This window comes from Stegodyphus dumicola, chromosome 3 (assembly GCF_044657685.1).
Source record: "Stegodyphus dumicola isolate Sdum_Otavi_A_Nest chromosome 3, ASM4465768v1".
Lineage (NCBI taxonomy): Eukaryota > Metazoa > Arthropoda > Arachnida > Araneae > Eresidae > Stegodyphus > Stegodyphus dumicola.
The window spans coordinates 220,790,841-220,815,069 of record NC_140770.1 but is presented as its reverse complement, the minus strand read 5'-3'; the positions used below and the strand labels follow the sequence as shown (position 1 = coordinate 220,815,069).

General features: G+C 31.3%; 1 protein-coding gene across 1 annotated transcript in view; it reads left to right on the top strand.

Moving 5' to 3' along the window:
* LOC118189870 (neural cell adhesion molecule 2-like) overlaps positions 1 to 24,229 on the top strand; it is a 616,409-nt gene that overhangs the window by 495,317 nt on the left and 96,863 nt on the right. Inside the window, exons 9-11 of the mRNA XM_085812484.1 lie at positions 5,518 to 5,646; positions 11,645 to 11,672; positions 12,507 to 12,598. Of these exons, the coding sequence (XP_085668610.1) occupies positions 5,518 to 5,646; positions 11,645 to 11,672; positions 12,507 to 12,598 (249 nt within the window). The remainder of the gene's footprint in view (positions 1 to 5,517; positions 5,647 to 11,644; positions 11,673 to 12,506; positions 12,599 to 24,229) is intronic.

The following is a 24,229-nucleotide window of genomic DNA, read 5'->3' as shown; positions in this document are numbered from 1 at the left end:
AGTGTTGTTAATCGTTGGTCTCTCATTTGAATGCTTAATTAGTTAAAATGAATATTTCATTATTAAGTATACTAAAACACACTAATTAAATCCTATAAATATAAAACATACATGGTCATTTATTAATTTCCGATTCAAGAGTAAAAACCTGAAAAGCGTCAAATGTCTCAAAAGAAAAAAAAAATTGTCATGGAAATAGGCATTTGTTACGTTACTAATCCTGTTACGCTTCTATAGACATTTTATTAATTTACCTCTTAAAGTCCATATTTAAATTATATTTATTGACCCTAAGGTATAAATTTTCTTAAGATCCCAGTATTCTTTTCATTCCTATAGTGAATTCCTTAGTGAATACTAATTTTTGTATTACCGTTGTAAGTTATTCTTTGCCTTAATTATGTTTCTGTTAATTTCCGCGTGACTGACCTTACTTACTTAGAATAAATGTAACGTCTGAATAAATATTTAAATAATTTTTTGTTACTTTAAAAATTTATTTTGATGATGTCAACTCTGAATTAAATATTTTGTTTTTTGGTGAACGGCCTGATGTAAATAGATTCATTTCCGAATAAAAGCCATAAAACACAGCAACCTTAATATGGCGAGATCAGATAAATTTCATCGAAAACCTCAAGTATATAACGTCAAATGTTTTTCAAAGTGTTTAAAATAGTATAGTATGTGTTAAACACTCCAAATATTGGAAACATTATTTGCAGTCTACATTAAAATTTTTACTTATTCTTCTAGCCAATGTTATTACTAACATCACACTATCTCTATCAAATCGAGATATAATGCTACTATACACTTGTATTAGTAAATCATAATCCTATAATGTATTTCTCCCGCCTTCTTGACATGCCTTTGTGGTGTGGTGGTCTGCACGCTGGGCGCGTACTCCAGAGGTCCGCGTTTCGATTACCGGCGAAGGCGTTGTTAATTCTTCATCTAGCCTGCTTCCAAAAAATACTTAATGTCTCTACAGTTCTTGTGTAGATAATTGTCTGATCATTTGCGCCAGGCATGTGGGGATAATACCATTAACGAACGAACCGCTAAACAATGGTTCCTGAAGTTCAGGTAAGGGGATATGTCTTTTAATGATGCACCAAGTAGGGAACAGCCACAAGCTCTGGAAAATGTGGCCCTGGGAGCAGCCATAGAGAGTGACAATAGCGAAACATGTAGTGAACTTGCTGCACACTTCCAGGTACGTGATGAAACGACCAGACACCATTTGCATCGCACAAGCTGAGCAAATGGGTACTCCACTCATTGTCCAATGCAAACAAGCAATAACGTGTCACTGCCTGTTTGTCATTGTTTACTCGGCACCGCAATGCATCCAGATTTGATCGAGTACTCACCAGCAATGAAACGTGGGTCCAGTATGACACACCCAGGCGTTCCAGACATTGGTGTCATCTCTGGACCCTGTACCTCACACTGCGATGCCTTCTCACGCAAGATCATGCTCTGAATCTGGTGGACTAATCGGCAAGTGGTGCTCTATGAGCTTCTGCCACCAGGGCCAAACCATCACGGCAGGCCTGTACTCGCAGCAATTGGAACGTGTGCATTAGGCACTGGTGCATAAAGAGATAGCATTGATCAATCGTAAGGGTGTACTCCTCCTCCATGACAATGCGAGGCCGCATGTGGCCTGGGAGCCCACGGACACTACCCAGTGACTGGGTTGGGAAACATTACCCCCATTTCCCATACTACCCAGAGCTCGCGCCAACAGACTACCACCTTTTCCATTTCTGAGACAATAATCATCGTGGAAAATCATTCAACAACCGGCCAGACCTCGGAAAGGTCCTCACTGACTTCGTTGCGTCCAAGACGCCCGAGTTTTACCTCGACGGCATCGCACAACTAGCCACTCGTTGGAAAAAAGAACTGGATGCCGACTGTGATTACTTTGAGGATTAGCAGTGACTATTACTTTTTTATGACTTTTACTTTCTGACTGTCAGAAACGTCAAGAACGTTTGAAAGGTTTGAAAAAGAATGCCTAATTTTGTTACAAACATCCAGACTCTATTGCCATAATGGTTTAGGTGTAACGTATCATCAAATATTGCAGTTTGGTTGTGAAATTAGTTTTAGATTGATATCTGTTGTCAAAATATAATAAGATAAACTACAAATCTATGGGAAATTATTTGTGTTAAACGTGTGGAAAACAGTGAAAATGCTCACGTAGTCATCCTGTTAGTCAAGATTCGAGCGTGGTTCAAGATACCATTTCTTAATGTTCTTGTCTGCATAGCTACTGACTTGACATCGACAAGAAAATATCGTGAGCATCATGCATATGTAAGTAATATTACCGATCACAAATTTTCATTTCAGTGCCTTCTTCGGGATTTGAACCCAAGCCCTTCGGTTACCAACCATTATCCTGGTTAAGGGGCCTCATAAAACATACTTCTAAAAGCAAAAATCCTTTTAATGATGAGAATATTAATTTTACGGTATTTTTATTTAAAATAATTAATTTAAAAAATATAAGAAATCTAACCTTTTCTTTCTTTCTTTTTGCCCATATAACTATATTAAGTAACGCTTCACTCTTATTCTAAATAAATATATATAGAGTATAAAATTAAATAATATCTATAGATTAAAAAATTATGCTGTAAAATAATCATCCATAGATTTAGTAGCTTTATTAGGAGATAACTTCTGTGTATAATATGAAATAAAATATGGAAATAGGCACGCAATTAAATTTTACTCAGTCAAGGAGTATCACGAACGTTAAACGTAGGCAATGCCGCTATTAAATAAACTATTCAAATAAATTGCTTTAAAAGCTTTTTATAAGTGAAATAGATTTTATCAACGAAACATTTAGTGAAAGCCTGCGACCATTATATATTAACGGTGCTTTCACTTGCAATTTTTTGGATGGTAAATGGGTAGGATTTTTAAATGGGTAGGACGGATTATGTGAGATGTAAACATGTGCGAAAGTCAGTCGAAAGCGCTATGGAATAAAGCATAAGAACTAGGTTGTAAAATAAGTACAAAATATAAGATTTTCTTCTTGTGAGTCGCATACATCTCAATCAGGGATATGGCACAATGCAAAATGGCGCTTTTAGAGGAGCACTGGACGGAAAGCTATGTTTGTGCTCTTCCGAAGAAAATTAAAAAATGTTAAACCCATGACTTTCGGTATCTAAATGTAATGTTGTCAATAAGAACAAATTTTGTGAATAAAAAATATCAAAGTTTAACTTCAAGGAGAAGAGTTGTTCAAAATGCATATCCAAGGAAAAGACGGATTGTTTCAAATGTTGCAGAGGCAAAAACTTTAATGTTAAAAGAAAATTTTTGGAGCCAAAACGAGGTAACATAATCGTTGAAATGCTTAGTGGCAATTGTAAACAAAGTGATTAAAGCTGACTTGAATCTTAAAAAGGCGAAAAAACATAATATGCATTGTCTTTCTCCACGACATATCGTCGAAAGCAGAACGCGCTACAGAATTCTCTACGAGAAACAATTATTCCTATAAAAATGGGAAAATGTTGTCACAATAAATGAATCTTGAGTGTATTTAAATGACTACAATAAAATAGATCCACTTACTATCATCGAAGAGAAAATAAAAGTCTTAGAACATGGTTTAAAGAATCTAAAGAAAGTTTTTCAAAAGGATTTATGTTTGTTTTTGGGTATTGATATAACGGCAAACAAAAAACATTTATGATCAACTCCACATATTATCAGGAGCATATTTCATATCCAATTTACGAAATATGTTCTCTTTATCCACAGTCCCATCAATCAGTAGAACATGACAAAGCAAACAGCAGTACGTCAAAATCCACTGTTAATTTCCTGAAAAAATGGAACAAGAAACGTGTATCAAGAAGATCAATAAACGTATACTCTTCACTCATATCACTACTAAATCTCCTGATGTAACATACACGGATTTTTGCGCTCTTAGACTTTTAGAAAGCGAATTATCCAGACGTCAACCTAAAACGTTTGTTGGACTTTGGACAGCTGTTCAAGAGGAGTGGGATAAAATATCTCTTCGGCTATTAAGAAAAGTTTTACTGTGTTGGAAAGTACGGTGTAGAAAGATAGTAAAGAATAAGGGGTATGAAATGAAACATTTGAAACACAAACATTTTAGGTAAAATATTTTCTAAATACAACCAAATTGCCTAAAAACGTTCGAGCAGCCTCTGTATATCATGTGTTCACACAGTTATTAAGATTTTAACTTATGTATAGGATAGATGAGCTTCTCTTGTGTACTGCAAGCGGAAACTCTAAGCGGTAACAGTAAGATTTGTAGACAGATTGAAGATTTTTCTCCCTTTTACGTCTAGGCATTTTTTACCCCTAGGCACAATGTTTACTCTTTTTTGATCTCAATTCATTAAGCATTTGAGTGAAGAGAATATAACACAAACGTCTTCGCATATTTCCCATAACAGGCACTTCTATAAACAATTCGATTTTCATAGAGAAACTTCGCAATTTATGAAAAGTGAATGTTGTCATTTAAACATTCCTTAGATAAAATATGCATTGAAGGAAGTTATATTTAAGTACAACCATAAATGCATTATATGAAAGGGCAATTATTCAATTATAAAGCGGGTTCCAGATGTTCTGAATGGTAAATGCTAACCAACCAAATATTATATGCAATATTTTGAGCTATAAAATTTTGTGGTCTGATGATTTTGTTTTCATATTAAATTCATGAATTTATTTTTTAAGCAATAAATTAAAAAATTAACTTAAGTATTACAATTATTTAGCTTAAGTATTGTATGTGTATTTTCGCATGTAAGTACGTTTTTCACATTGTATATGTCATGCGTGTTATCAAACTTTGCTTTGCTTATAAAACATCATAACCATGGAAAACAAGACTCTCCATTTCCCCCGTAAACAGTCTGTGATTCGATTTATAGTTTCTATCATACATGTTATTAAGAACTTTAGTTGATACTGATAACTTGAATTGAAAAAATATATATCCAAAGCCTATATAACTGGAAATTATCTCTGCATTAAATTTTGATTTTATACTGATATTTTAATTTGATAAAATATTCAAAGCTTAATTAACCGGAAATTATCTCTGTGTTAAGTTTGTAGCAATTTAAGTAGTTTTCATTGTCAATTAACTGTATTATTCGGCCAATACATTTGCATTAAATAATTAAAATAAAATTCTGAGAGTCGAAAATGTGTTTTGTAAATAATTGCTACAAAATATGTTCTTGCATATTTATACGATCTTATTCCTGGAAATTAATTAGCTTTGGAATTTTTAACACTCAATCTTTCCTTATAATTGCTTTTCATGAAGAAATTACAATATCACGTGACTAAGTGTGGGCAAATTTATTCATTTTCGAAGTTCAAAATTTCGAAGTTCAATTATTCATGAGTAATAAAGAATGATTAATTACTGCTATACTTTGGTGTAACTTACCTGTGAATTTTTTAACTTCTTTTCAGAGCAAGAGGAAGATACAGGAACTTTAACGGCAGTATTAGGAATAGTGATTGGAGCCATTTTTGTTGTGGTTCTACTAGCAGTTATCCTAATTTTGTCACTGAAGTTGCGATACAATAGATCAGTGAAAGGTATTTGTAATGTTTATTTCATTAAAGAAATTAATTTTAAATTGCCTAGCATTATTTTGGTTAACGGTTGTACACTTAAAATAATTTCATTATAATTTTAAGATGTGCCAATTTTTTTTCCTCTTAGTACGAGAACTTAGCTGAAGGCTATGATTTGAGTAAAATTTTAAATTAGTTAATATAAATGAAAGATTATCTTAAAGCAAGTAAATATTTAAAATTTAATATTTTTATTTATTACTTTATTATGTATGATAATACACAATAGTTTACCAGTATTTGATTCAAGGAATTTTTTATTACTACTACTACTACCACTACTACTAATATTATTATTATTACTATTACTATTACTATTATTATTATTATTATTATTATTATTATTATTGTTATTATTATTACTATGCTGCTCAGATGGTATAGTAGTTAAGAGAGCGGACTGCGATTCCGAAGTGCTCGGAGAAGGCATGGATGTAATTTGTCTATCCCGCCATAAAAAGTAACGGAGGCCATCTATTATGTGTCTCCATAAATAAAATGACCACCACTTCTGGCCTTAGTAATCGCGAAGTCGAAAAAGGCTAGTGTGTGCTATATATATATATATAAAATATTATTATTATTTTATTATTACATATGTGCCTGTGTAAGATGTAAAAATATGAAAGCAAATTATTAACTTTAATTTTTCAATAGCCCTTTATTCTTCGTTTTATTTTAGCTACTTCCCATTTCCATTCCTTATGTAATAATACTCAGGTAGCTAAGTCGGAACTGAAATTTCCAAAACCCAAACTTTTCTCTATGCTTTCAAATGCATACTACGCTGATTGTACTCATTGTACATTGAAAATTCACTGAAATACAAATCTCTGAAATTTCACTACTTCTAGATCAACTTGTTCATAAAAATTCGAGTGAATTTATTTCATAGTTTTATTTTTAATTTTTATTATAGAGAAAATTCTCACTTAAAGCTTTTTGCGTTGTTAAGCGGCGTTAGCCCAGACGGGCTATTAGTTTCGAAACGGTATTTTGCGTCGAATCACTGAAAGCGTTGAATAACTTTCAAAATCATTGCCACCAAACGTTATCGCCCTGTATTATATTTAAAAAAATAAATAATGATGAATATGCATGATTGTATCTATGTTTCTCGCACTGTGAAAAAACAACGATACCTAGAGCCATCAGATTCCGAATAACGTAGTCCTCCATCCGAATATGCCCACTTGGAAGGTCGAATTTGTTTTATTATTTACTTGTTATTTACCTGTATAAGTTTAAATGAAATTCTGATTAAAAAATGGAATGATTTCAAAGCGTGAAGTGGCAATACTGTAGGAAATTATACACTATCATTTCCAGCTTACGAGAATGTCTGTCGGGAATTCTAAAGATATGCTTTTTTTAAATATTTTTAGCCCAAAGTGGCTTTATCCCAAAGGCTCTCAAACCGGCTCTAGGAACATGTATGTGCAAATAAAAATCACCCCTTTTGAGGTAATATGTATTAAAAAAAATATTGAATTTTTTAGAAAGTAATTTTAGTTGTACACGTATTTTATTTTTTGTTTTCCAGCGGAAAGTTGTGAGAAACTATTCAATTACTTGCACTAACTGATCTCCACGTATTTAAAACTTCCTGCTTTCAGTTCCTTCCATAATATATATATATATATATATATATATATATTTTTTCTTTTTCTTTTCTTTTCTTTTTTTTTTTTTTTATTAATATTACAGAGCCCACCAGCGGCCGAGCGGTAAAGTCGCTGAACACTGGTAGTTCGGTCCGAGGTTCGAATCCCGCGAACGGGCTGGCTGCATGGCCGTTTTCGTGGTTTTCCCCATGTGTAACGTGTATACGAGCCAGTTTCCCTTAGAAAGTCCTCCACGAAAGGCATCCTTCCCATTAGGCAGATAGCCCTCGTGTACTTTGCCATAATTAAATACACCACACACTACTACACCACACCTTTTATATTACAAGAAAGTTAAATCTTTATTAATTTAAAATTTTACTGCTTCTGACCCTTAGATTTATGCGGAATGGCAATGAAATTCATATGTCTTGCATTTGTAAAAAAAAATTATGCCTTAATTTTATCAGTATTTAATGACAGCTACCATTCTTTAATGACTGAGTCGTGATTTGAAAAATTTTTACGCTTTTTAATTGGGCTTAGCTTTAATTTGGAGCTAGAAAATAATTATTTATCATGCATTTTAAGAATTAAAAATCTTTATTTCTTAAATATTAACAAATAATCCTTATGCACTCGAGTCAACATGTTCTCCATTAAATTATATTAAACATATTATTAAAGGGTAGCAAAAGTATTATATGGAAAAATCAGGGTATTTTGCATATTTTCCATTACAATAAATTCGCGGAAATTATTTTCTTTTAATAAAATTCAAATATTTTATGTGGAATTAGAACTGGGGATTTATAAATCCTTCAAGCTAGCTTAAACATTAATTCATCAAGCAAAAGCGTTACTATGTATTCTGATTCTTTTTTTCATTTTAATACATTGTTGCAAGCTACAGTTTGGAGAGATCTTTACAAATAATTATCGAGATAACTCTTCTCGCGACATACTTAGAGTGCCCTCATGCTGCACAAACACTATACGGCTACAAAAATCCGAGCCTATCCATATAATTTGCAACTTCCATGAGCTCATAAGAAATTTATTTTGCAAATGTAATATTATTCTGCTCAATGCTTAAGGGCAAGGTATGCACATTGCATCAGATTTTTACCGACAATATTTTACGCAGTCGCTTTAGGCACATCGAAATCTCCGTTTAATCTTTTTCCTAATGATGCTGTCAGGTTTATCCTAAGTTTTTGACAATTATCTTTAGTTAATTTTTTTCCTATCCCTCCTAGATTCAGCTTAAAATTTCCTACCAGAATGTGTTTTTAGAATCGCTGTTAATGCAAATGAGTAAGAGCAGTATTTGAGTCGATGTTTTACTGACTTTGTTAGAGAGCCAGAGATTCTGACTACCGCGCATTCGCCTTTTGGCTACACTCTCTCTAAGCTATTTCTATGCTCGGCCGTATTTCAGGCCCTTGATAACTTCCCCAGTTTAGTTTATATTAGGGGTTGATTAGGGGTCAACTACTTAGAAATCTTGATAGCTTTGGCTCTAATTGTTTTAGTTTAGTTAAGTTTTACTTCTTATTCACACTTAGATGTTAGATAAAGGGCTGAAACCCCACAACGTCCTAAAATATCATGACTCATTGCAGTTCTAATCTCAGCATCTCTAACCGTTCCATATTTAAAGATAAATCTTCCAGAACGTTTTGTATCGTACACAAAAGAGGTTTGCTTGAAATTACCTTAGTCTCACTGACGCCCGTGAAAGTAGACTTCCAGAGATTTAAGCTTGGAATTTTCGATTAAGGTCAGTATTTCTAGTCTTCCTTGCAATATATTATATTCTGCTCATAGAGCGATTATTAAATGTTTAGGTGATCATGTTTCTCATCATATGAGAAAATAGATTGTGGTATTATACAATGCTTTCAGATCTACGAAGCACTAAAAATCTAAACTAAACTTAAAAAAAAAAAAAAAAAAAAGGGGGGGGGGATTGATCAAGCAGAAGGAAGTTCATTGCCGTTCTATTTGTCATGCTCGTAAATAAAATAAATTCATAGGAAATTAGCTTCTTAGTTTCTAGAATTAAGAATTTAGCATTCAGAGACGAGTGAAATTAATTTAAAATGTTGTCTTTTAAAGAATTGTGAATGAAAACTGTTGTAGTACTGTCTAAATGAATTAAACACAATTAAATTAATTTAATAAATATCCAAGGGAAAACCTAATATTATTGTTTTTTCCACAAAAACTTCGCTCTGACACAAGATAGAATTGTATTATTTACTAAAAAGAATACAGACTATGAACTAGTAGGAGATTAATTAAAGTTTCCAGCTGTAAATGATATTTTTATGTACGATGTATTCAGACATCACATTTCCATATTTCATTTTATTTAGTAGTATTATGCATTTATCTGTTTTACATTTCATTTTATTTAGTATTATTAATATAAATTCAAATCCAATTAAAATGATTGCAACTTCAGAACTTCTTCAAAAGTTTTAATGATAAAGGTACAGGTAGAGATAACTAAACTTAGCAAAAGCAGTATACACCAATTTTTATCTTTTAAGATCATTTAAAATTGAAGGTTACGAAAATCATTTTAAAAAACTCTAAAATTAGGTTGTCTCGTAATTTAAGCCTAAAATTATATTTTATAAGGAAAAATCTTACAGAAATTCAAGAAAAAACATTCTGTTTCTTAACGTTTTAATTGCGTTACTTAATTTAATGCCTTTATTATTCCTTCCTAAAATCGATTATAGAGGGCAGTATTGGAGTAGTTTTCTTTGATAACGTTTTAATAAAACGTTTTTTTCGACCTGCACAGATACTTGTGAAAAAGAGATTCATTGATTACGTTAATCGTTCGCTAGATATTGCTATTTTAAATTAAGGAAGTGATTGTTGAATTATGAAAACCGTAATCCAACCAATTTCTTTTAAACATAACAATATCTACGATTTACTATAATCTGAAAAAGGTCATCTATAAAATTATCATTATATGTCAATATAACTGTCTGATTTTGTCTATGGAATTATTATTAGTAAACAATACTCCAGTCAATGCAAGGGGTAATTTATTACTAAATTTATACGATAAAATATTTTTAATTAAATTATTAAACAATGTTTTATTTAAGTCTTTGAAACTTTAACCAGACTTCTTATACTATCAATATAAAGATTTAATTGCAATGCTTCCCAGAAGTTAGGAGTAATTAGCATTAAGCGAAATGTCACACCATAGTATGAACTTTGACACTAAGCATGTTACTGCAGAATAGCATTAACGAAGTGACTCAAAGATTATTAAGTTGATTATAATGAAACTTCAAAGACAGAGCCTAAATGTTAGTGATATGAATGAATTGAGTTTCCTCTTAGGTATGTGCTTAATCATATTTGCAACTAAAAGATGCCTTTCGAATGGTGCATAATACTTTCTTTTACGTCTGACATTTTCGTTCATTATCATTTCTGTGACATTTTCGATGAAAAATAATAATTCCAAAATGAAAGCATAATGAATATTATATTGCTGTTATTTGTGACTATTAATGCTGATCTTGCATGTTTGAGTTAATTTGATTAGACTGATCTTTAAATTCGGAAAAGTTTTAATAACTTTATAGGTTGTGAATTTCCGTGTACCTGTATTCATATAAATGTATATGTGCAATGTATATACATCTATATATGTATACATATGTGCATTAATACATTTAATTTTGAGAAATATTCTGCTTATGAATAAAGGAGATCAATTCTCACTTCGAGATATTAATATTATAAATATTAGTTTGTAGTCAAACGCACTGCTGTTACTAAACGTATTAAACAATTTACAAGGTAATGGATTGGGCATATTAGCTGTAGAATAATTTATTTATAACAAGCAAGCACCGTACATAATTCATAAAAATCACATATTGTTTAATGATGATTTCAACTGAATATGTACTGTATTTCGAAAGACAAATAATAGTCCTTTTCTATTAGGAGATCTGTTGGCATTGGTAAGTTATCTTTAATATAGTGGATACGTTGAACAAAACTAGCGAACGGAAAAAAGAAATAAATGCATATGAGTGACTGTATGGACTTCCTTTTTGCATGGTAGAAGTTACATATAAAAATTATCAGCTAAAACTGAACAACTGATTAAATATAGAAAACTACATTTTAGTTGTCAAAGTTCTAAAATAAATGCCAAGTTAAGATTATCTTATGATGCTCTAAAACTCAAACATTTGTCCTTCTTCAGGAAAGAAGGATAATACATTATTTTTTATATTGTATTGAAATATAAAAAAGGGTATTGAAATGCTTTTTAACAAAAATATTTTTCTGCTTTTTTTCAGCAAGGAATTATCGTCCTGACTCAGACAAGTAAGTAACGTAGTTTAATGGAAATGATAACTTAATAACCTATGCAATTCGATCATGCAATAGCACCAAATTTTTTCTCTTCATTTCAGCATTCTTATCCCTTTATCGAGCGTAATTTTATGAAATATATTTATTTTCGCAAAATTAAAATTTTTGATAACTATATAAAATTTTGCTGCTAAAAAATAGTTTACTTTATGTTTTATAAAATATACAAATTATGGGTATATATATATATATTTCTTGCTATACGCATAATGCGATACATAAAGCGGGGGCATGGTTATACTCATGCTTTAGGCAGTAGATGTCATTTCATGTGTACATAGTCATGATACCTCATAGTGTCACTTTATTAAGTAATAATAATCACCAAATATTTTGTTAAATATTGTCGTTTGTATTGTTCGTTTGTATTGTCTGTTACAATTTACCCCAAGACCTGGGCAAATTGTAAGTGATGAATAGTTCAAGTAAAATATTATGCTAAAATCAACAAAATTGCCCAGTATTTGTTTTGTGAATATGGTGAAGGATAGTTATGCTATGAAACAGCAGTTATAATCAAGGGAAAACACTTAAAAGCATAAACATCTTCCCCAAAATTGTTACAACTAGCCAAAAGTTTCCCTATTTAAAACATAATTTCGATTTTATCCTGTTCTGGTTTGAACTTCATAGATAAGTTTTTTTTTTCCTTTTATGTCTTCCCTAAACAACTGTTATGAAATGCAAATACATATTTTGTTTTTCAATTTCTGTTTAAGTTCTTTTTAATATTTGTTAATATATTTTGCAATGCATGTTAAAATATATTATTTTTTACATGAACAGGTGCGATGCTCATCTAATGAAGGAATGTAAAGAGCCATGTGTTACGAATAGTCAAGGTCCCGATATTATTCCGGAAAAAAGCTTCTTCCAAGGTAAAAATTTTAAAAACCTTACACTATTTACTACTTAAAAATATAAATTAAAATCAATATATCAACCTGAAATGTGCCATAAATTAATTTAAGAGAAGAGACCTTGCAGCTTCTTGAAAGTTTAATATACAATGGGATTCATTATTTATTTCGGGGTGTCGAAAATTTATATTAACAAAGCTCCTATAAAAAAGAGAGCAAAATACTGCATATTAGTACATAAATAATATATACAAGTATGAAACGATAATTTGCGCCTTAATGTAATTGCTGACTTTAACCACTGAGCAATTTGAGAAGCAAACTGTTACTTCTGTAATGTGTCTAGTTATGCTGCTACAGTCTTGCTACAAACTAGGAGAGTTGTTTTACGCAGTAAAATTCGCCTTCTCTTCATAATATTTTTGACATAGTAAATTGCAGAACCATCAACAATATATCTCCATAATTTTTCATCATAAACTTAGTTATATACAGTCATAAGTAACATCATTTATGAATTATAATTTATAGTTTATTATTGAATTACGTTTCCAAAAAGAGGCAGTAAGGTTTCTTTCGATTCAAAAATAAATAAATGAACCAAATAAGAGCTTATTTTTGAAATATGCTCAAACAAACGAGGCTAATCCCTTACACTTCCAAAATAATCTATTTGTCCATTAAATGGGAAATAAGTCATCGAAATTAAGTCATTTCATGCAACTATGTTATGGAATGAGCACAAGCTAAATAATGGAAGGCATATAATAACAATATAATAGCACTACCAATAATGTAACTGTTAAATATACTGTTTCGAACAATAATTGAAAAATACGTATAAATAAATCCTAAAAGGAACGCTTTGTAATCTGTATATTTTTCTTTTCTCAACCTAATTCTCATTAAATAGAGAATTAAATTACAATGTGAAAATCTCTCACATTTAAATACCTTTTAAACTCACAGAAGTCACTATTTGGTTTCTTCCCGTAATAGAGACCTTCAACCTTATCAAAATACACTTCATATTACGGAAAAATATCAAACATTTTCTATATACATGTCTCTAAGATTTATAAATGAATTTTGTCCAGTTTTGAATTTCAGTGCTGTATTTTAGATACTAAAAAAATAATGAAATTTCATATAAAAATATCAAATTAAACAACAATTGTGGCACTGCACACAAAACTGAGATCTTTACATTTTTTTCTAAAACACCGTTGTTTATTTTAAGGTCTCTAAATATATTTATAAGTACGTAAGTATACTTTTGAAATCTTCAAAAGATAGTTTCGTAGTGATTATCTCAGATATGTTCATAAGTTTCCAATACAAATTAACATGATATTACTACCCGTAATGCATTACTTTAATAAGTTCATTTATTATAATAACTGGTTTTAATACAGATAATATTTGTATGCGTTTGTAAAACTTGTTTATCACTTCATCATAACTACGTACGTTTTATTAAATTCCTAAATGTTTCTTCAATTAAACCACATTTGAAGACTCTGTGTTACCTTTCATTATTCTTAAAACCAAAGTCATTTCAGTACTCAATATTTAAAAGATCATAATATTAGTTTTAAGCTAATACTGCTTGCTCACTTGTGAAATAAAACCCAAAGTTCATATATTACAGTTAAGTGTCAAATACATTATTAAAATTAGATTAGATAATAATAATTCGTGAAACGTTATTGTAATAACTCGTGAGCGTTTCTAACTATAAACTAAAAATTGTTTCAAAACTTTGCGTACGTAAATATTAATATACCATAGATTCTTATAAAACTGAAATGTGTTATTAAAATTAATTTTTCAGATGTGTTATGAGACGTGTTACATTGGAAACAGTTTTGCAAATATGAAGTGCAGAGTAAAATATTTTTTAAGCAAAATATTTAAAGTATTACTTAAATAAAATAAAATATATTTTATTTAATTTGTATGATTAATTCTTAGATTTATTCTCAAAATAGCCTTCAAAAACTGTCTATAAAGAAAATACATTTTAAAAGAATATGCGTTTTGAATTAACGTAACAAATAAGAGATGTATGAAAAATGTTCTAGAAGGTCTTATAATTATAATTTAGGTTAGTTATATTTTTTTTCTAATTGAGAAAAGTACAACCTACAAAGCAAGTGAGTAATCACATTGCTGTCATTTCTGATAAGGTGTATGTGTGAGGGCGGTAGGTAAAGTATTTTTTTGTTTCTTTGTTTATGATTGCATTTAAGAATAGAACTTTACTTTTTATTTTAAATTTCAAGACGTCGAAGACCTTTTCACTCTTTGATGGATTAGTTTAATTACGCGATAGATTGCATTATATTTTTTCAGCAAAGCTATAAAAAATTATTGAAGATACCCGCAAAAGATAATGGACGGAATAAAAATCTATAGTTTTCTGTTATTTTATTTCTTTACTTTATTCTTTCTGTTATTTTATTTATGTTATCTTTCTTTATTTTGTTTTCGAGATAAGTCTGGTTTATTTTTTCCTAAAATTTGTGTTAAGTTTGAGAATACAGTCACTGATTAATCTGTAAACATATTGTCATTCATCAGCAGATGAATACATATTACATTTATTACATTATAAGGTATTTCTCCCACTTTCTAGCGTCCTTCGTGGTGTAGTGGTTCTGCACGCTGGGCCGGTATTCCAGAGGTCCGTGGTTCGATTCCCAGCGAAGGCGGTTGCTAATTTTTCATCTCTTTGGCTTCCAAAAAATCCTAATGTCTCTACAACATTATGCTAAACATGCATGCGTTTTGCATATCCATTTAATTTTATTCACTTCAAAATTTTCTATTTGATAAAAGTTTAGCTTTGGAAGTTAACCTTTTACAACATGAACAAAGGTAAAAAATTTAGTTTTGAATTAGACTCGTTATCTTTCATTTCTAAGTAAAACGTTTCACTTGTTCAGGGTGTTACGTAAATCCTAAAAAAAGTAAAATTTGTTGTTTTAATATTATTAACCTCCTTTACGTTTGAGAAGAAAATTAAACACGCTAATATTGCGAAGAAATCGTGAAGGAACAACAAATAAAATATATTTACTAACCTGAATCATTAAGATGCAAGTTAGGTTCTAAATGATATGTGTGTGTATGTTATAAAATTTTAACATCCAATAATTATGAAAATTTTAATATGTGCGTGCATACATATTTTCACACACTCAACTGTGAGGAAAATGTGGTACACCAGTCTAATGCTTGATTGGTCAATCATATGAGCCAAAAACTCTAAAAATACTATGGGGTGTAAACTGTATGATTTTCTGCAAATTTGAACAAGCAATGACCATCATATGTCCTTCAGAGCTTTCGATAATTTGCACGTATCCCAAGTTGTTTGATTTCTCTGTTCAATAACACATTGCATGGCATCCCAAATGAGCTTTAGCATATTTAGATCTGAGGATTTGGATGGTAATGGAGAACGTACAGACTCAAATAAATGTTCTGTTAACCATATATTTGCATTCTGAGTTAGTTGTTTGGATTTTTACCGACCTGTTGAAACTGACCCAGTCCATCAGGTTGAATGCAAAACATGAACGGACGTATCTCGCAGAAAGGATGCGCACATACCGTTGCCCAAAGGTTTTAGAAAACCAGGAATCCCACCGGTTTTCAGATAAATTAAATCTATACCATTTTGAAACCCACCCACTCGCCAACTAGCAAGTAGAATTTTCTGTTAGTAGATGAGATCTATAGTTTCTAGGTTTTGCGCCATATATGAATCGTTTTAGATATCTGGTACAAATGCAAAACCGACTCTCACATTACGCTAATTGCTTCTATTCATCACACGCATCCTGCTTCAACGCTGCCCTACCCAATCGAAACGCTTAGCAGCGTGTCGTACAGTCATTAGGGTAATCGAGTTGGCTGATCTTTGACTACACTTTCGTTGCTTACCTCATCTGAATAAAGCTTGATGCAAGTAGATACTATGTCCGTAATTCGTCTGTTAATTTTTGTATATGTTAGCTGGTTCATATTTCGATATTATGATTTAAGTATTACTGTTAAAAAGACCTTTGAATACCTTCTTTGAAATCGTACATGTACATAATATTTTCATATTATAAACAGATAGGCATGTTGAAATAGACATATTTAATATATTTTATTGCTTCTTAATAGTTTAATTCTAGTACTTCTGAGTGTTTCCTGTTATATATTCGTATATGAATGTGTTTTTTTTTCCTGATGTATTTGCGGACCCAATTTCCATGTTCTTAGCAAAAAAAAAAAAAAAAAGTTTAGCTGGTTTGTTTGATACATTTGTTTAGTAAACGTACATAAAAACACAAACGATGCGGTCAATATGTGATCTACCGTCAATTCTCTACAACTGTACATTGGATATCTGCCTGCATCAGCTTTATATCGAAATTGGAGGTCTGCTATTTGGTATGACTCTGATATGAAAGATAAACATGCAGCAGCATGTTTGTTTCATTATACTCAATCTCTTCTTATTAAAATATTTATTGCATCTTTTATTATCATTATTATCACACAATACTTTGCATGCCCTAAAATTTTCTTGAAGGCTTTCTTAAATCTGTGCTGTTCTTTAGCAATTGAAACAGCTTTGTGATGTAAGTGAAAAGACATGTATGGATCATAGAAGATAAAAAAAAGCAAACTTACTTTAAAATTACTAAAATTCAACTCTGCGGTGTCAACGGTCTTTAATGTAGAAGATATATATGCATATAAAGAGAGCGCTTCGGCGTATCTGAAAATATTTAAATTACAATATAATAGTCTTTGTTGTTATTGTAGTACTGAAGGCAATGCATGACATTTCCTTGAAGACTGCGTATTATTGAGATATGTTAGGGAAAAACATAGTAACATAAAGGAGTTCTACTGCCACGATAAAGAGTTTAGATTTTCAAAGGATTCGATGAACTTTATATATGGCAATGGAAAAATACTGGGAATTTTGGTTTGACGTTTTCGACTGTATTTCTGTTTTAATCTTTTAACTGTATTTTTGTTTGTCTGTATTGGGTGTGCTGCGTTAACCATGAGGCCGAATATTATCGGCCAGGAGGGTTGCAGCTCACTCGTATTTACATTACATTTAGAGAGACTATATAATGTGGCTTGCTTTCTATCGGCAGAAAGTGCATGAGATGACAAAATAAATGCGTCATGGGTTCTCTTGAAATACGCAGACTTTTATTTGAAATTATACTGTATCTGAGGTCAGAGATTTTCAAATTTAATGAATGTATAGTCTATCAAAGAGTACATATGTCGTCCAAGAAATGTGAATTATTTCATCAGTGGGCTTTACTTCAGAGGATTTAGTTTTTATTTGATTTCATTAATTTATTATTTTTCCTTCTATAAAAAGTGAAATTTATCCCCAAGTCAATACTTTTAATACATCTTTCATAAAACAAAACAGTTAAAATTTAAAAGAATCTTATAGTTTTTCAAATCTTTTTTTTTCAGTAATTAAGGAATAACTTTGAAATAAAGCAGCTGATGTTACGGGTTTATTCAATACTGAAATAGTCTTATAATTACTATGCAACGTATAAAACCTTGCAACTTGAGCAAATAACCAAGTTATTATTTTAGAGTTTTACTCAGATTTATTTATTTTTATGAAAAATTGACATTCTAATGTATAAACTATTGTAATTTTACAATCAGAAATAGAAGCTTGGTATACTCCTTGCCATTAGTCATATCATGCACATTCCTGAAGACTAATTCTCAGGTAAACGTTTTCAGAAATTGTGGAAATTTAAATTTGCACGAAACGGTCGGAATTTTCAGTTGTAGTTAATCTTGAACTTTCTAGTTTTATATCATATTCAGCTTTATATTTTATCGTCTAATTTAATTCTGTGTTGTTCTTACTTTCACATTTGCGTTTTGCGTTCTTTTCTTACGAAAGAAATGAAGTGATGGTAAAGTGAATGTAGACATAAAGAATGTAAAAGGGACTATAAGACATAAAGTCTAACTCCATTTACAAAAAAGCAATTTTTCTTCAGTATTTTGTATTAACTTTTCACAATGTTTCGTCTACGCGGGCTCATCATGGGTTGTACTGCATTTCCTTGCGAAGTACACCTTTATTTTTCTCACTGGATAACAAAATCTTTTATAAAATATTTTTTACTTCTTATCGAAGTATAATTTTCCGGAAAAATATTTCTAGTTTGGTTGATTTCTAAGTATTTCGTTGGATAATTGGGGCCATACAATTATAACCGGATTTTCTACATAGTTGTTTATTGGATCTTCTTTTTTTTTTTTTTTTTCGTTTATTAACATTGGATTGCTTTTCATGCTTTTATTTATGAAACTAGAAAACTATATTTTTTGCAAGTATGAATTTTTTTAGAGATAAGATAATGTCTGTTAGGAACAGGAAAATTTGAAAATGAGAAAGTAAATAAATTTAGAAAGCTTTCAAAAATATACTTTGAAATATTTTTCTCATCCAAGTACTTTTCATAAATTTAAAGTATGAAGGCACGCTAGCCTTTCTGTCTGCATTTTAGTGTTTTAATTTTACATCTAGCTTTTGTTTGAATACATTCCTTTATTATTTATTTATTTTCGTCTTTTAAAACGAATAAATTCCAATTCAATTCACATCTAAAATGTGTCATTAAATGTATTGGAAATGTAAATGAGTAACCGATTATCACATAAGTAGCATACTCCGCAGGTTAGAGTATTAATTATATTGCCTTAGACATTTTATTGTTCTTAATACAATGTAATCCAAAACCGAGCTTATAATTTCAAAACTACAGAAATTATAAAATAAGTTATTTCATTAGATCACACTTCTGTACTTTTGCTAGTAGTACATTACTTGAAATTTCAGTTGAATTTTATGCTGTTAGCATTGAAAACCACTTTTTATTAAGCAAAACGAACATGAGGTTTTAACCAACAAAATGAGATTTTTTGGTTACGTTGGATTGTTTGAATATTTTATGATTGAAAATACTTTGAGTCCACTTTAACATGTTTGATTTAGGCTATCGATGATTTTTACATTAAAATTTAGTTTGGGTTTATCTGATCATTTCTGGCATTATCGAAGATGACACCTCGTAACTCCGATCCGTAAGTACTCTTTTGATTTCGTCCCAACATAGCTCTTTATATGGGTTATTTCTTGAAGTATATTTTGTTTTTTAAGCTGCGTAGGAAATTATTAATTATTTTTTTAACCTGTGGCATATTACACCACAGTGGCATATTACAGCATTCTCTCTGCATATACTTGTTTTTGATCCAAACATTATATGCTGCTCTTTTCAAGATAAAATGAAAAGTAATTTTATGCCTTTTCACATTTAATTCTCCGCATACGTGAATTTTGTACAATTTTATATTTCTTTATTTGGTTTTCATGTGTATCTATCTACACTAGTTATCATAAGTTAAGGAAAAATCGCAAAAATAGCCATAACTCCCATAAAAATAAGCCAAACCGTGAAAAATTTGAATATGTTGCCAAGTAAGAGTAGCTGAGTAAAACTCCAATATGCAAATTAGTGGCGCTGCACTCGGAATACGTCATCTGCAAGGAGCATAAAAGTCCATGTTTGAGAGCAAGCCCACATATTTCATTGTGATAGTGACATCAGAAATCTGAGATAGCCAATTCGTAACAATGATCTCCAGGAATCATTTGCCTGCAGAACTACGATAGAAAGCCATTGGGAGACTAGAGGCAGGACAAAGTCAAACAGAAGTGGCCAGATGGCTAAATGGGAGTCCTTCTGTGGTTCATAGACTTTGGAGGCAATTTCAAATCACCGATTCGGTACCTAGAACGTTCAGCCAAGGACAGCTAACTGCTACGACGAGCGCCGATGACCGATATTTGACATTATGTGCACTCAGGAATAGAACTGCTACTCCGACTCTTCTTAGATCCTCCCTTGCTGCAGCCGCCGGAAGGTTGGTGTCAACGTCAATCCTTGTGCGTAGAAGGCTCACGGAGGTTGTCTGTATGCAAGGCGAACAAGCATTTGCGTGCCGCTTAAGTCACGCCATAGCAGGGACCGTTTGCAGGGGGCATGACAACATGCCCACTGGACGCCTGAGCAATGCAGGGCTATTCTCTTTACCTATGAGTCCAGGTTTATTCTAGAACGCGAAAGTAGGCGTTATTTGATATGGAGAGAACCTGGAACCCGTTATCATCCGTCGAACATCCGTGAAAGAGATACATACGGAAGAGGCAGTGTCTGTGTTTGGGGTGGCATCTCTTTGGGTGGACGCACAGACCTCCATGTTTTTCCAAGGGGAACCGTGAATGCTCGTGTTTATAGAGATGACATGTTACAGGACGACAATGCAAGACCACATAGGGCTCGCATCGTATATGATTATCTTCAACAGGGAACAAGTATGCGCATGGAGTGGCCAGCTCGATCCCCGGACTTGAATCCTATCGAGCACGTTTGGGATGCTTTAGGGAGACGTCTAGTTGCTCTCAATCCGCCTCTTAGACCCTTGCCGCGCTTGCAATTGCTTTGCAAGAGCAATGGGGATCGCTTCCTATGAAACCGATAGACCGCATAATTGAAAGCATCACATATCGCTGAATGTGCTATATTGCTTCTAGAGGCGATTACATTCCATATTGAAGGTACTTTTACTACAGCAAACTAACATCTTCGATTTGTTCATTTTATACATGTGCTAATTTCTATACTACCATAATTGTCTGGTAATTTCTTTTTATGTTATTTGATACCTTACTATGTGTTGTATATTGTGGGTAAGTTTCATAAAATTCTGCATTCAATTTTTCAGTAATCGTGATTTTTGTGATTTTTCCTTAATTTATGATAACCAGTGTATATGTGTCCAAGCATTTTCCCCGTCTTAAATTGCCTCTTCTGAAAGTGTTTCTATTAGCAAGTTTACATCTTTGTAACATCTCCTTTCATATTTTTGTTTTCCCCGAACGTGAAGATTTTGGCTTCAGATAAAATAAAAACAGCTTTCCATATTAAATGTGTTGTTTTTAATTTTGAAAATGATTTTAAAATTAAACTGCACTATTTAACAAAGTAATAAGAAATATGACAGATAGACCAAAATTAAAATGAATGCCTTAGGAAATAGTTTAAATGAAAGCTGTTGAGAAACAATTGTTCGCATCTACACAATGTAGGGTGTTTTGTTTAGTCAAGGAAGACAAAATTCATTCCGAACAACATTAAAATATTTTATTAAAGTATACGAAACACATATATGGGCAGACAGAACAACCAAATGTTCTTTCATGTTCTCAAACTAAAAACTGAGTGTGAGTCTCTTACGTTTTAGAAGTTGACGTTATTCTACCTCAGCTTCTTAACAAAAGCAAAGTGAATGTCTGTTTCTAATTTTATAATCTGATTTGATTAAACCTGGTTCACTTCTGTTCAATCAAGATATGTATGGACTTGCTGTTTTTATAACGCTATACTTTCAGTAATGGCAAATCCTTGTTTTAAAAAAACTAATAGTTTTAAATTGTGGTCAGTTTTATTTCGTCTTTTAGCTTAATGTTATTTTTTTTAGGTCTTTTAAGTATTCTTTTCTTTAATGTTTTGCAAAGAATGTTTATATTAAAAAAATCATTTTTTAACTTTAAATTTGCACTTCAATATTACATTAATTTTTTACTTTTTTATTGCACTGAAAATAAATTCACTTAGTTAACCAAAACAGAGGTTCGCAGGAATCAGTTTCCACTCGATCATCAAATTTTTTTTATTACTTTAAGCATTTCTGTAACAATAATGCTATATCACAAAAATATTTTTTTACGCCTAGAAGTGTAAATAAATGAAAGTGCATGTTCGTGTGTAGATAAAGTTATAAATGTTTATGATAATAAAAAAATATATCAGGTTTCTGTAGTTATGTGCACAATTTATTTTGTAAACTGAAACTGAATTTATTATTTGTATTTCCCAGAATTATCTGCATTAACTACTATTATTTTAAGCGTTCTAAATTTGACGCTAAACAGTCTTTTGCTTAATCTTTCTTGACTGTCTTAAAAATTAGTCTTCGACTTAAAGAATATTAATGTTTACTAAATCGATTTAAAATATATTAGTCGATTAGCTCAAAATGTAAGTAGAATAAACAAGTCATGAAAAATTCCTCACTAAAATTCAGTATTTAAAATTTAGAGGTTAAACTTCCTTACTAGAAGTGAACTTTTCTCGCTACCGTATTTCTGCGATATTTATATCTGTACCATGTTCAGTTTAATTAATAATTACATTTTAGTTAAGGATACTTACTGTTTGAGCAAATATAAATATGAGTGCTAGAGGACGAGATTCATTTAGGCATTTGGTCCCTAGAGCAATGGATCTTTGGTTAGTTAATAGCATAACATAGATAGAAACCCATCATACAAATATTTAAATGTTTACACTAAAAGTTTTCTCACTTGTTGGAACATTTTAGAAAAATAGAGAAGTTTATCTTATAAGAGTAGAACTTCATAACACTCATTATTTTAAATTTATTCCCATACCTCTTATAGTATGTAGTTTCCATAACACGTCGTAAAATTTAAGATATTTTTAAAACTCTAAGCATGTATTTGCAAATACACAAAGCAAATAGTCTATAATTTTGTGTGCATCCGTTAAAGAAACACTGAATTGTCAAGGATCCGAATATCATAATTGTCATATTTAGTGATTCTGCAGTGCATTGTCATGTGATATGTGAGTAGTATTGGGAAAAAAGTAAAGGAAAAGAAAATCAAATTAGACGGTATCGGCATTGGAAAGCGAAAGAGTATAAATAAATTGCTTTTAAGTGAGTAATGTTATGAATTAAGAATTAAAAGCAGTTGAAACATCTTGTGTGTCAAAATTGCATTATGGAAGAGTATAAATACAATCCTTTTTAAAGCATTCGCGGGAAAGTCATGTCACTTACAGATAACTTGTAAATATTATAGTCAGAGGACATTAGAACACTCTCTGAAGCCTGCATGGTTGAAACGAGATCTTTCGGACCAGAGTACTTCGTTTGTTGCACAAGCCGCGTTAAAGCCTCTTTCAACCATTCTACCTAATGTTTCACTTTGAATAAAAGATATTGCATGAGCAAGTTTAGGCTTCTTTTATCAGAAGCCAATACCTGTAAAGCCACAGCCCTGTCATTTGTCACATTTCCCATCCGTTAACCGGACTGGCGTCTCTTGATTTTCAGCTAGTTCAAGCTATCCAAAACTGCACATCAAACAGACTATGACAGCAAAACAGGATTTCTGTTATTACTTCCAATGATGCAGAAGTTTTGGGTTGAGTATTTGTATTTCGATGAAAACATTTTCCATGTTGAACAGATAATAATATTGTTTATATATTCAAGTAGGTTATAGGCATTCCCTAAAAATATTTTGAAAAAGAAATTTCTTGTAATAGAGAAAACTGTTTATTGCACAAAACGGTAAACAATGTAGCATAAGTCATGAAAAGAAAAAAGCTGTTTTAAAGGTTATAGATGTATATTAAATAACCTGCTGAAAACAATTTGCAATTAGATTGAAAATCTATATGAGTTTATATGGGGAAAGCAACGAAAGGA